Consider the following 12,117-nt stretch of genomic DNA (forward strand, 5'->3'; position numbering starts at 1 on the left):
ACTTGAAACAGCAGATGTACTGTCAGCAAAGAAGTGGTAATTGAGAATGAAACCTCTGAGGAAAGAACAGAAAATGTCTGAGCTATGACTCCTGGCAGGAGGGCAGATAATGGGAAATGATGGAAGCTGTCAGGCTTCCAGAGCTCGCTCTGAGTTCAGAGGAGGGTCCTTATCTGTGCTGGGAGATAAAGCTCTGATCGTGCCCCTCCAGCACACAAATGTGGTGCTCCCATCCCATCCTAGAAGGGTGCCATGATTCTTGGCGACAAGAGCTGCAAGTGCTGAACAGAAGCAGAGGCAGCTGGGAGCAGCTGGCAAACACTCTTCCACATCAGGAAGAACATGGGTTGTGGTGCTCGGCCTTGCTCTGTTTTTTCCCTCATGGCTGCACCACTGGCACGGCAAATCACGCAAGGCAGATGCTGCAAGAGGAACAACCCAGGAAGGGAACGTTCTGGCTATGCCTGGTGGGGCTCAGCTGCGGGGTCACTGCCACCTTGGTGTGCTCTTGGAGAAGTCTGGGGTCATAAGCAGTGTGCCCTGTCATATACATATCACATACTTGGGCCTCAAATGACAGAGTTAAGTAACTGCAATACTGAACATGGTGTGTTTCTTTTATTCTTAGCTTTGCTAAATACATTATACAGTTTTGTGCAACTTTCAATTTCTTTTACAAGAGACAATAACATTCTCACATTCAGAAGATGGAGGTCTGTATTTCTTCCTTAAACATGCCTTCAAAATGGAGGTCTTTTGCCATAAGCTCTTCTTCTACATCCTCTAAGGCCCACTGGTGATCAGTCAATTCCAAAGCTTCCCATTCAGTCTTCATTGAAATGAAACGGAGGTAGAAAAAAAAAAAAAGGCAGATTTGAGTCAGATAGGACTGTCTTACCAGGTTTGCTTCAGCATACTGCAGCACTGCCAGACCCCAGGCAACTTCTATATACCTCAGCAGTCATCACCTCTGATTTTAAGAACAGAAAGCCAGAGTGATTCCCTTGGTTGACATGGGGAAAGCAAAAAGGAAATACCGTACCTTAAATGCTTTGTTAGTATCTGCTGGCATGGCCATTGCTGCCCCTGTCATTTGTTCTTGCATCACCCTGGACTGATCTGCAGCTACAAGAGAAATGAGAGGTTTATTTTTACTTGCTTTACTGAGCAGCACTTGGAGCACAGAGCCACCAGGCTGGGCTAAAAGTTGGAAAGCCCAACCCCCCCAACAAAATACTAACTTGTTGGAACTCACATGGACATCTTGTCCTCGTTCCTTACATCTTAGCTAAAATTACTTAACATATGCAGGCAGATGGAGGAAAATATGGTCCTTTACATTCTCCATAACCATCTCGCCTTGCATGTAACATTAAGTGACTACTGCAGCTTTTGTTAAAACTGATCCTTGCCAGCAATCAAAGCAAGGCTGACATCAGAAGTTTCAGCTTACTGATTTGATGAGAAGGAAAGCATAGGTTAATTACCACAGAGGTTAGCTCTGTGATAGCACAATTAGCTAACAGCTGCTGCAAGGGAATTGAGTTATTGCTGCAGGTGATGTCAAACCTGGCTAGTGGAGGGTAATCTCACAGAAGTGAGATAGGTTCTCTGGTTGGAAATACAGAAATGCTTCCACAGCAGGCCATCTAACAGAAGAAGCCAGCTCCTTCCCAGAAGTGACGGTGACTTACCATTATCTTGACCCAGAATGAGAGTATAAATGCTTCTGAGTCCAAACACATTCAAGAAGTACCAGGAAGCAGAGCTCACCCTGGGAAATCAAAACAGGCGTGTCTGACTTCAGTTTAAAGATGCCTGCATGTGGCAAACATTGCTTGTGATTTTATTTCACAAGCACACACAGGCTATTCAGGGGTTACTAATGCATTCAGAATATTTCACATTCATTCAGCTTTGTGGAGAACACACTTACCAGGATGCATCTAAAGTAAGCAGTTCAATTCCCTGCTGCAACATTGGTTTGAAACGCAGTGTCAGAGGAAATGGGACCTTTGCTGAAGGGCAAAATGAAAGCCAGTTTCACACAGTGTACTTGTGGAGCAGACTGCAAAGCCAGTAGATGTTTCTTTCATTAGGCTTAGTGTAGTCTGAAGGTAATGCATAAAATAACAACACAGACTTTTGAAAAAGCAGTAATTCTAATACTTATTTTGAAATGAAACCTTTTTAAATCCATCCCAGCCAAACTATCATAGCTGTTGATTCAGTGTCTGTGAAGGGAAATGCTTTTTTTTTTTTTTTTACAGAAACAGTTACTGCATAAACAGCAAGGAAAAAAAACATACTGCATTTCAGCAAGTATGTTTGATTTGCAAACTCTGCGTTACACACTGCCTGGACAAGTTCAGAGAAAAATTCCCTGAGCAGTTTTAATAAACACTGTTTTCACCACTACAACTGTTCCAAGTACAAGCTGTTTTGTTTGTGATCATCTCCAGCTAAGAAAATAACCTTCCCTCCAATGAATGCACTTTGTGCAGCACCACAAGCTGGATTCACCCTGCTTCCAGTCTGCTTTCAGGGATGGGATCAGATTTCTGATGGGAGTTCAGACCCTAGAGGTCCTCACCCAGTGTGGCCAGAGCTGTGTTATTCCTCATGCTTACTTGTGACAAATCCTGAGAACGTCATGTTGATCCAACCACCAATAAGGATCATGGGCAGAACGTTAGTTACATTCCCTTTCATCATGTCTGTCAACATGGTGGGATCTGTAAATCAAACGTTTAACATCATGTAGCAGTGCAGCACAATAAAGGAGATAAACTTCACCATGGTCAGGTGTCTCAAATACAAAACGGAATGAGAAGTAATAGTTCTACCCCTCTATCTACCTGTATCTATTAGTTTCTACTGTCAATCATCAAATATTTTGCAAAATAAGATGAGTAGTCATTGTAGCAGTGGCTGCTGCTGAAAACACGTGTTTTCCGCTGTGTATGACCCCATCCCTTACTCCAGATCTCCAAAATTGCTGTACCTCTCTGTGAGACTGTTTACCTAGAGAAGTGACAATGAACAATTCAGCCAATTTGCTTCTGATGTCTTCGGATCCATTAATGAGTTACAGTTACATAAACTAAAGAGTTTAGAGAAGGTCCTGCTAGAGCTGGTACAGAAAAGAGGCAGCAGAACACAAGTGAGAGCAGGACTCCCATTTCTGTCAGTGCTGAGATGCTTGTCTTGTGAGACTAAAATGCTGAAGTGACCCAACACAGTGCTACCTCACCTCTTCTCTGCCCTCCAGCCTCAGCTCATTTCCCACCTCCACCCTCACATTCACTGAACATTTTGCCAAGGCGGCTCCCCTTGCTACCTTGGCAGAAAATGACATATTCTTCTTGCCTGTATTCATCACATCTTAACATACCTGTCATTGGTGAAGGAGGCACCACCTTTCTTTTCGTTTTCTTAAAAAAACCATCTTCTGGGTTATTAAAATAGTATTTCCGAGTCAGGAATGACTGAAAACAAAATGCCAGCATTGTTAGCAATCAAGAGCAGCATTATTTCTTGCTCATTTAGATACCTGAGGAGCTATTTGACAATACGTCATTTCCCTCAGCTGCTTCACCACGTGGATGCCCTAAAGCTCATTACTTTGATGCTTCCCTGAGTACCATCTTTCTGTCTTGCTAAAATTCCTGAAATAACCCTAATAATTCTCTTAAGAAGAATTCACCTTTCACGCCGTGTGGAGTTCCTGCTGGCTCAGCACTGATACCACACAGTGGATAGTTCCACTCCCTCACCCCTACTTACAGCTTTTACAGTACACGAACCAGGCAGCAAATGAGCAAATACGAGCAGCCGAGTCCCTCGTTCTCCAGAGCTCTCACTCCCCGCGGGTTTGCCGGCAGATGTTAAGCACGGTGCTTTGGAGGCAGGCTTCATTTCAGCGTGCCACGCCAGGCAGCACCGGCAGGGAGGGGGCTGCAGGGGGCCCTGCGCCCGGCCCCGCCTCGGGGCCGTTTCTCTATGAGACCAGAGCTGCCCACGCACCTCCGTACCTGCTTCGGGATGTATTTTCCATTTTCCCGCAGGACTCTGCTCCGAATCAGGACTTGGCTGCAAAAGTGAGAGGCGGTGTGAGCAGCGGCGGCACCTTCGGGAACAGGAAAGGAAGGAGACGGGGATGGGGCCGGGCCCTGACCTGTCCGACACCTGCTCCTGCGTGAGGCGCTTGTCGCTCTGCAACAGGATGGAGACGTAGTGGCGGATCATGCCCACGAAGAAGGTGATGAAGACGATGGGCAGCACCACCCACAGACGGATGTTGGAATCCAGCAGCAGCTCGGGCTCGCTCATCGTGATTTCGCTCCTGACCGCGGCCCGGCTCCCGCTCGAGCTCCGGCCGCTTCCGGGCCGCCCCAGGCCCCGCTTCCGCTGGGCGCCGGAAGTACGTCACCGCGCGCCGGCGGCGGGAAGCTCGAGTTCCGCTGGGGGTGGGGGGGCGCGGTTGGACCGCTTATACTCTTCAGCTGTGACCCGGAAAGGTGAGTCGAGAGGGGTTTCTCTGCTCCGGACGCTGCTACCCCGCCTCGCCCACCCGGAGAGGACTAGTCGGCCGGGTCCGTGCTGAGAGAGCTTCCGTGAGGGCAAGGTATCGTGCTGTTTGCAGCAGGCTCTGAAACCTCAGTGCCAGCGCACTGGAAAAAAGCGGTGCGATGCCGTCAGCCGGGCAAGCCATCCGCCTCTGAGAAACGCGCCCTTGGGTCGTTTCCCTTCGCTGTTCGTGGCTTCGTTCTTGAGTTGTTTAGAAAAGAACATCGAAAAAACCTTCACTCCAAACTGAACTAAAATCACGTCTCTTAAACTCACCTCACCTTTGCGTTCTTACAGGCAGCGACAAAGGGCTTGTCACCATGTTTTCAAAAAGGAAGTTGTGCAAAATTGACGTTTCTGAAGAGAGCTCCAAGACAGAGTTGCTGAGTAGATGCTCAGGTACTGTGTGGTGAATGGAAACCCTCTGGTAACAGCAGCAGCTGCTGTAGTGATGGCTTTGATAGCATCAGTAGCTAATTGTTAACAATACTATTGATCTTAAACAGTATTATTTTTATGAGTCACGATAAAGTAACAACACTAAAAGCAGTGCCATGTCCTTTCTCAGTCCCTGTACCTTTGGTCAGTGTTATCCATCTGGAGCTTCAGTGCCTTTGGAGTCCGTGGGTCAGTTCCATTTGATTAAAGTGGATATCTCTAAAACCAGAGAAACCTCTTAGAGAGGTTTCTTTCTAATGTGGCTGAAAGGAAAATGTTTTGCTTTAGCAGATGGATAGGATACCTAAAACACAACTGTGGTAGAAGAATCTAGATCCAATCTGTGCTTCTTAGGGCAGAGGAAGTGTGTGCTCCAGTACTGTGCAGTTTGTCACTTGTTAGCAGATACATCTCGCCTGGGAGTAAGGCACTGAGGGAGCCTTACATCACTGGGATTTGAGTTAGCTAACAACTGCTGTCAAATGGAACCTTGCAGCACTGCTGTTGATCTGATTCCATAAGTGTATTCCTGAATTACTTTGTTACTAGAAGGTTAATTTTAAATTAATTCTTTTTATGAAAGATTCAGGCTTCTCTTTTTTTGCAGAGTAATTAGATCTAGGTTGTCTTGTTTTCTCAGAAAGTAAGAAGTCGCGGACTTCTGATAAGAGGGCCCCTCTCCAAGGTGGATTGGAGAATGAGGGAGTATTTGAAGAGCTCCTGAGAACATCAGGAATCACACTGAAACCTGGGGAAGGACAGAATGAAATAGGTATGCTCTGACTTGTGTGTGAAACCCTGCAAAGTTGACTGTTAGAAAGCAAAGATCTTTGTTACTTTTGGAGTAAAAAAACTCTTGGGACAGTTTTTTCCCAAGTTCAAGGAGACTTTCATCTGGCCTCTTATTTGTTGTACACTTACTGAATTGAACAGTTCCTGCCTGAGTGCGTCACCCAAACGCATTGCAGTGGGTTTTTAAGTGTATATATGTTAAGTCAAAAGACTTTTGAGATATTATTGGAGGTAGATGCAATCTAATTCCATTTGTGGTTACTGTATTTTTTAATTCCTCAGACCAGGATGGATGAAATAACTATTGCTTTATTGAACTACAGAGTCATGAGCTCTGAAACAGGAAAACAAACTCCTTTTAGTTCATACAGGGCCTTCAGCAAATGGAGGAAACATCTGCTTGATAAATCTACTTCACCTTTGTCATAGTTTAAGCAGCAGAAAGTTGAATTATGTTGTGCAGGGGCTCTCCATGTTCTAGCTCTATGATACAAGAATTGTTTTGCCCCTGCTGCAGCAGGGATGCCGGGGTGGCTCATCTGTGTGACATTACACACCATATCACATGAATGAGCTTTGCTTGTGGTTACAGTGCTGACTGTTGGAAGTTGGCTACTCCAGCATGTTAGGCAAAGGGTCCTTTGGGTTGCACTTCTGGTAAGGATTGTGCTGCACTTTTAAGAACAACAGAAAAAAATCCCTGGGAAATTCTTCCTTCACATCTTAATCCCTTGTTCTATCTTGGATAGGTTTTTATCTACCAAAAAAAAATGGTAGGAATTTGTCCATCAAGGCTTTTTATGCTACTGGCTGCCTTCAGCTCAGGGTGGAGAGAGCACAAGTGGTGACATTGCTCAGGCTTTTGCTAACTGGAGCTCTTGATAGAGCAAATGCCAAAATAATGGTGAATGATCCTGAGAGCTCTCCTGTGCAGCTGTTTTGATACTGTATGACTAAAACATGTCAGTTTCTTTATTCTCTTTTTGAAACTTCTCCTTAGCTGTGGATCAAACAGCTTTCCAGAAGAAGCTCCGCGTGGCACTGGAGAAGCACCCATCTTACCCAGGTGTAAGTAACTGACTCAGCTTTGGCAGGAGCCAGATTGAAAATGCAGCCCAGGTTCCCCAATCCTTTCAATGTTGTCATTCCAGCATTATGGTCTCACTGTTCTGAACAGTCAGGAGTGAAATGATGACCAGCTTGTGTGTCTTACCCCCTGTGGCGTGCTTGCTCTGAGATTAGTTTTGCACAATTTCAAATGCAAGTGCTGCATTTCCAGTGACATGCCCTATTAAAATAATTCACTGGCAGTATTCAATAGAAGCAGACTCTTAAGTGAGCAAAACCAGTTCCTTAATTTCCTAGTGAAAGCTGCGCTTGGTTTTCTATTAGCTGGGAGCTGGCAACATGAAAGGTGCCACAATGTTTTCCTGGCAGGAAACTGCCAAGGCCAACAATTGGAATCTTGCAAATGTTTTTTGGATGTAGCTCTTGTCACCTTAAATGTTGCTGTTCTAGCCAAACAGTGAGTTGAGGAAAGCCCTTTTAAGTCCAGGTGAAGCATGATACTGTTGCGTTATAATTTTGTAGAACAACTAATGTTTCTTTTGCATTTAGAATAGATTTTATTTAGCATTTCTTCTGTCACAATTTCTGTCTGCCCGTGGCTAGCTGCATAGGAAACCTCTCTGCTGATTTCATCACCTGCTTGTAAAGAGTATCCTGTAAGACAGCAGTTGATTGATGCATCTTTTCAGGAGGTGGATAATTTCTCTCTGCTTTCCAGGTTGTGAAGCAGTTTATCAGTGGATTGGAATCTCACATTAAGGACAGAAGCCAGTTCAAGAACTGCCTCTTGCCATGCACTCCTGCACGGACTGAGGGGTCAAGGTCTGGAAAATATATTTTTATCCTCCCCTTTGGTCAGGTCTTGTCTGTTCTTAATGTCATATAGCACTGAGCTGAGTGGAGGGGAAGGCCATAGCTTTGGCAGATGCATAACAAGACCTGTGTCCTGTGCAACGCTGACTAGTGTAATCCAATTCCCTGTTCAATAGCAGTAGTTGTAAAGTGTTAAGTCACAGAACTTACTAGCTACCTGTGGCATGAACTGAGCCCCCCTCCTCCTTCTTGTGGCCAACATTATTCCAAGGCCTACTGTTCCTCACACTGAACTAACAATGCTTTTAGCACTGTACCTGAGTTTTCAGTTTCATTCTGAAGAGGCAGATCCTGTCATTCTTTGGTTGGAGTGTTTTCCCCTTTTGTATACCTGTGGGAAAACTTTCTTACACCCAACTGGTGACTTTAGACTGAAGCCTCCAGTTTGTTTTGATGCTGGGTTAGGAATGTCCAACCAGCACATAACTTTGTTGTTGTTAATGTAATACCTTTAATTTCTAGGCTTCCATATGGTCTAAAAATTGGAAAATCTCACACAGGAAAGATAATAATGAGATGGTTAGGAATGGAATTTGTAAAAACCTGGCAACTCGTTTTCATTTTTTCACTTCTAAAAGAATTCTATGCTTAGAAATCCTGAAAATGTATTTTCAAGTAAGAGGTCTATACCCCTGACATGTAAAAGTCATCATAAGTGGATTTAAAAATAGAAAGAAAGTAATGGAAAGAGTTGGTCTGTTCTCCTCACTTGAATGCACAACTGCAGTGGAATCTTTCACCTTGCAGGACTCTGGTGCACTCATATTGTGAAAGCCTCATTAAACTGCTGCTTGGAATTAAGATCTTACAGGTATGTACATCTTAGTTTGCTCTTTATGGTGGTATTGATTTATTTTGGGACCCTCTTGTTTGTGTAACTAGCAGATTAGGAGAATTGGTGAGGCAGATAAAGTGCTATCTCCCCTTCCTGCTGTTGCTGGTGGCAGATGTAGAAGAACTTGGGGTAGAAGGCTTGTAGAAGGCTTGGGGCAGAATGGCTTGAAGAATGTAGAGAGGAAAAGGACCTGGGGGTGTTGGTTGATGCTCGGCTCAACATGAGCCGGCAGTGTGCCCAGGTGGCCAAGAAGGCCAACAGCATCCTGGCCTGTATTAGAAATAGTGTAGCCAGCAGGAGCAGGGAGGTGATCATCCCCCTGTACTCAGCTCTGGTACGGCCGCACCTCGAGTACTGTGTTCAGTTTTGGGCCCCTCACTACAAGAAGGACATTGAGGCCCTGGAGCGTGTTCAGAGAAGGGCAACAAAACTGGTGAGGGGTCTGGAGCACAAGTCTTATGAGGAGCGGCTGAGGGAGCTGGGATTGTTCAGTCTGGAGAAGAGGAGGCTCAGAGGAGACCTTATTGCACTCTACCACTTCCTGAAGGGGGGTTGTGGTGAGGAGGGGGTGGGCCTCTTCTCCCTGATAAGTAATGACAGGACGAGAGGGAATGGCCACAAGTTGCGCCGGGGAAGATTTAGATTAGACCTGAGGAAGCATTTCTTTTCTGAAAGAGTGGTCAGGCACTGGAATGGCCTGCCTAGGGAGGTGGTTGAGGCACCATCCCTAGCGCTGTTCAAGAAGCGTTTAGATGAGGTGCTAAAGGACTTAATTTAGTAGTTGGGTAGAGATAGTGATAGGAGGATGGTTGGACTAGATGATCTTATAGGTCCTTTCCAACCTTATGAACTTATGAACTTATGAACTTTTCCTCTGCCTTGCAATGGAAAGAAGGGGAAAATGAACATACAGGCTGGTCCTGGTACAAGGAACGTCATAGCAATAAAGACATGTTGTTCTCTTTTTGTCTCCTTCTCAAATGTGGCCCCAAAGACAACGGTTTTCAATCCTATAGTGCTGTTGAAGCTCCTGCTCCACTGGCCTTCTTGGGAACTAAAAGCCAATCATACAAGTGAAGTAAAATGCACTGAGGTGATATTTAAAGAGGATGGATGTGGTTGTTTTAGTGTGTTTCAAAACATTGCCATCAATAACAAGATCTGCTGATTTGTATAATAGCTGCATCAACATTTATATGGAGTTGAACGTGTCATCTCACCATGGCATGAGAAACCTGAGAACAACTATGGATTTAAACTCCCTTAAAATGCATTTAAAAATTTTCGCCTTAAATCCCCCTTTTTTTTTTTTTGTTTTCTGAATTATGTTTGAGCCAGAAATTCAAGGGGAGAAAGAATCAGGTCTGTGGAGAAAATGGCAAAAGCATGTGGGCAGTTTTCAAACCAGCCTCAAGTTGTTGATTTGGATTCTTGTGGAGTGAAAAGAAACTCAGCTGGGGCTGAGACAGAGAGCCCAGTTTGGCCCACAGTAATTAGAAATCCTGGCCATCTGCTCTGCTACAGCTACATTATGCAGATAGCTTCCAAGTTGTGCTTTTCAGCTTGCAGGCGGAGTGCCTCCCTTCTGGCATTAGGGAAGAGATGTCTTACAGAGGAAGTATTTTTACTTGTCCTTTTGAATCTCTTATTCTCTGTGCATATTTCACCTTTAGTGGAAGGTTAGTTCCTGTAGCAGTGCCTCAGTACAAGCAGTAATTTGTCAGCCTAACCATGTCCTTTTCCCTTTCTTACAGCCTGCAGTGGTAACGCTGTTGTTGGAAAAGATCCCCGAGTTCTTTTTTGATGTGTGAGTACAGGCTGTTTTCCCTCTATCTGGAAATATACCTCTTTCTTTTGAACAGTCACCAGCTGTTTGACTTTAACTGTTATTTCAAATTTACCCACATGGATGTCTGCACCGCTGTTTTGAAAAATACCATTATTTATCCATGTGTAAAATCATCTGTGGGTACCACTACGTGGGTGCACATATCAGGAGACAAATTCATAGACGGTGATTGCATGACCCCATGATCCATTATGCTTCTGCTAGCTGTTGGCACCAACAATGGAAGTATTTCAGCAGAGGGACTGTGAGGTATCCTGTTATTTAAGCAAGAGGAAAGCAGCTGGCAGAGTTCTATGTGGCTGTTAGATGCAAACAGACCTCCTTTTAAGAATGCAGTTTGTAGTCGAACAAAATAGAAGCATCTGTTGTTTTTTCTTGAATGGAGAACATGGTGGTACGTTTTGCACAAGGAGGAGGTCTCGTGGAGATATGGGCTGTTCAGCATGTCTATATGTGGAAAAGGAAATGAAAAGTGAGGTAACAGCTGATGGTGGCAAATTTTCATGATCATCTAATCCAAAATGGATTGTGAAGAGCAATAGAACTTAACTGTGGGATGAGAAACAGCATTAATTGCAACTAATCTGTAACTACAAATTGACTGGACAATTTCAGCCAAACTGACAAAAAAGCATGGACCTCTGCAACCTATCAGACTGCTATGGTTTTCATGTCACTTCGTACCTGGGCAGAGGACATCCATTTTATTAACCTAATGCAGGAATAGTGTGTAACCTTACAGGGTTTGTTGCTGTGGAGTGTAGAGGTCTGAAATAACTGTGGTTGTTCTTGTTTATTTTTTTTGTGAAGACTGATGAAGGGAAACTAATGTATGATAAATGTACTGCTGGAGAGTAGGTGGGAGGGACTGGGCACCAGCTTCTGCCTTGGGAATTTACTCAACTGCTTATTGTTGGAGGCTGAGTGGAAGCTCTGGGATAAGGTGGCTCTGTGCATGCTCCCTTTCTTACAGCTTAGCCAAATGCATCTAACACCAACAGCAGCTGGGGACAGGGACACTAGGCTCAGGGGAGATTTAGGCTAAGCCAGCATAGCCACATTTACAGTAGCACAGGAGGTCTGAAGTGAGGTCAAGTTGCTTGTGTTGTAATGAGGATGTTGGTGGTAGTGTTCTGAGACAGGTTGATGGTGTGTACAGTGAGAGGTAGGGTTCCTCCATGGTGTTAAAAGCTCTACAGTTGTTGATTATATTTCCATAATGGAATTTGAATAGTTGGTTAATGTGACTTTCATTTCATGGTTTTGCTGACCAGCAGCCTTTGAGCCTGTGGATCTGACTCAGCTGTGTTCTGCTTCTGTCACTTTAGTGTGGGTACCTTTGGAACAAACTTCCCTCGGCTCATTGTCAATCAGTTTAAGTGGCTCGACAGTCTCCTTGACAGCCAGGTGGGTACTGGTGCTACAGCTGTGTGCATGCTTTTCCAGTTAACATCTGGAACACCTCTCAGGTGGGCTGAGGTCATTTTTTGATGATAATATGAACAGATGTTTCCATATTCACACCCAGAATGAATTAAATACCCAGTGAAATTTAATTCTTTTTTACATTCTTTCCTTCAGTGTCTTCTGAACATCTCTTTTTATTTTCCTCTTGCTGGAACTCTTTCATATTGTCTTCATAAATTTGTATCTGTACATACTTATCCATGTTCTGAAGCAGTTGCTGGCAGGA

At 44.5% G+C, this 12,117-nt stretch overlaps 2 protein-coding genes across 2 annotated transcripts in view; one reads left to right on the plus strand and one right to left on the minus strand.

The window, feature by feature from the left end:
* Positions 1-587: 587 nt before the first annotated feature.
* Positions 588-4,358, minus strand: EMC3 (ER membrane protein complex subunit 3). Its single transcript, XM_065749354.1, has 8 exons — positions 4,178-4,358; positions 4,035-4,092; positions 3,395-3,488; positions 2,631-2,735; positions 1,937-2,018; positions 1,695-1,774; positions 1,043-1,125; positions 588-829 (listed from the first exon to the last, which is right to left on the minus strand). The coding sequence occupies exons 1-8, from the start codon at positions 4,330-4,332 to the stop codon at positions 701-703; spliced, it is 786 nt and encodes a 261-aa protein (XP_065605426.1). The 5' UTR covers positions 4,333-4,358; the 3' UTR covers positions 588-700.
* A 531-nt stretch (positions 4,359-4,889) lies between these two features.
* FANCD2 (FA complementation group D2) overlaps positions 4,890-12,117 on the plus strand; it is a 40,778-nt gene continuing 33,550 nt past the window's right edge. The window contains exons 1-7 of the mRNA XM_065749699.1: positions 4,890-4,968; positions 5,648-5,779; positions 6,800-6,867; positions 7,586-7,689; positions 8,488-8,551; positions 10,330-10,382; positions 11,753-11,831. Coding sequence (XP_065605771.1) covers positions 4,890-4,968; positions 5,648-5,779; positions 6,800-6,867; positions 7,586-7,689; positions 8,488-8,551; positions 10,330-10,382; positions 11,753-11,831 — 579 coding nt within the window. The remainder of the gene's footprint in view (positions 4,969-5,647; positions 5,780-6,799; positions 6,868-7,585; positions 7,690-8,487; positions 8,552-10,329; positions 10,383-11,752; positions 11,832-12,117) is intronic.

The sequence above is a fragment of the Cyrtonyx montezumae genome, unplaced genomic scaffold (genome assembly GCF_038088225.1).
Source record: "Cyrtonyx montezumae isolate F1298 unplaced genomic scaffold, pur_monq_1.0 scaffold_6, whole genome shotgun sequence".
NCBI classification, from domain to species: domain Eukaryota; kingdom Metazoa; phylum Chordata; class Aves; order Galliformes; family Odontophoridae; genus Cyrtonyx; species Cyrtonyx montezumae.

Bases quoted from the DNA above. Each gene is read 5' to 3' on its own strand.
- EMC3 (XM_065749354.1), bottom strand. From the start codon at position 4,332: ATGAGCGAGCCCGAGCTGCTGCTGGATTCCAACATCCGTCTGTGGGTG. The intron at 4,093-4,177 runs GTCAGGGCCCGG...TCACTTTTGCAG, and splicing joins CAGGAGCAGGTGTCGGACAG to CCAAGTCCTGATTCGGAGCA. The intron at 1,775-1,936 runs GTAAGTGTGTTC...TTGATTTCCCAG, and splicing joins CTTACTTTAGATGCATCCTG to GGTGAGCTCTGCTTCCTGGT.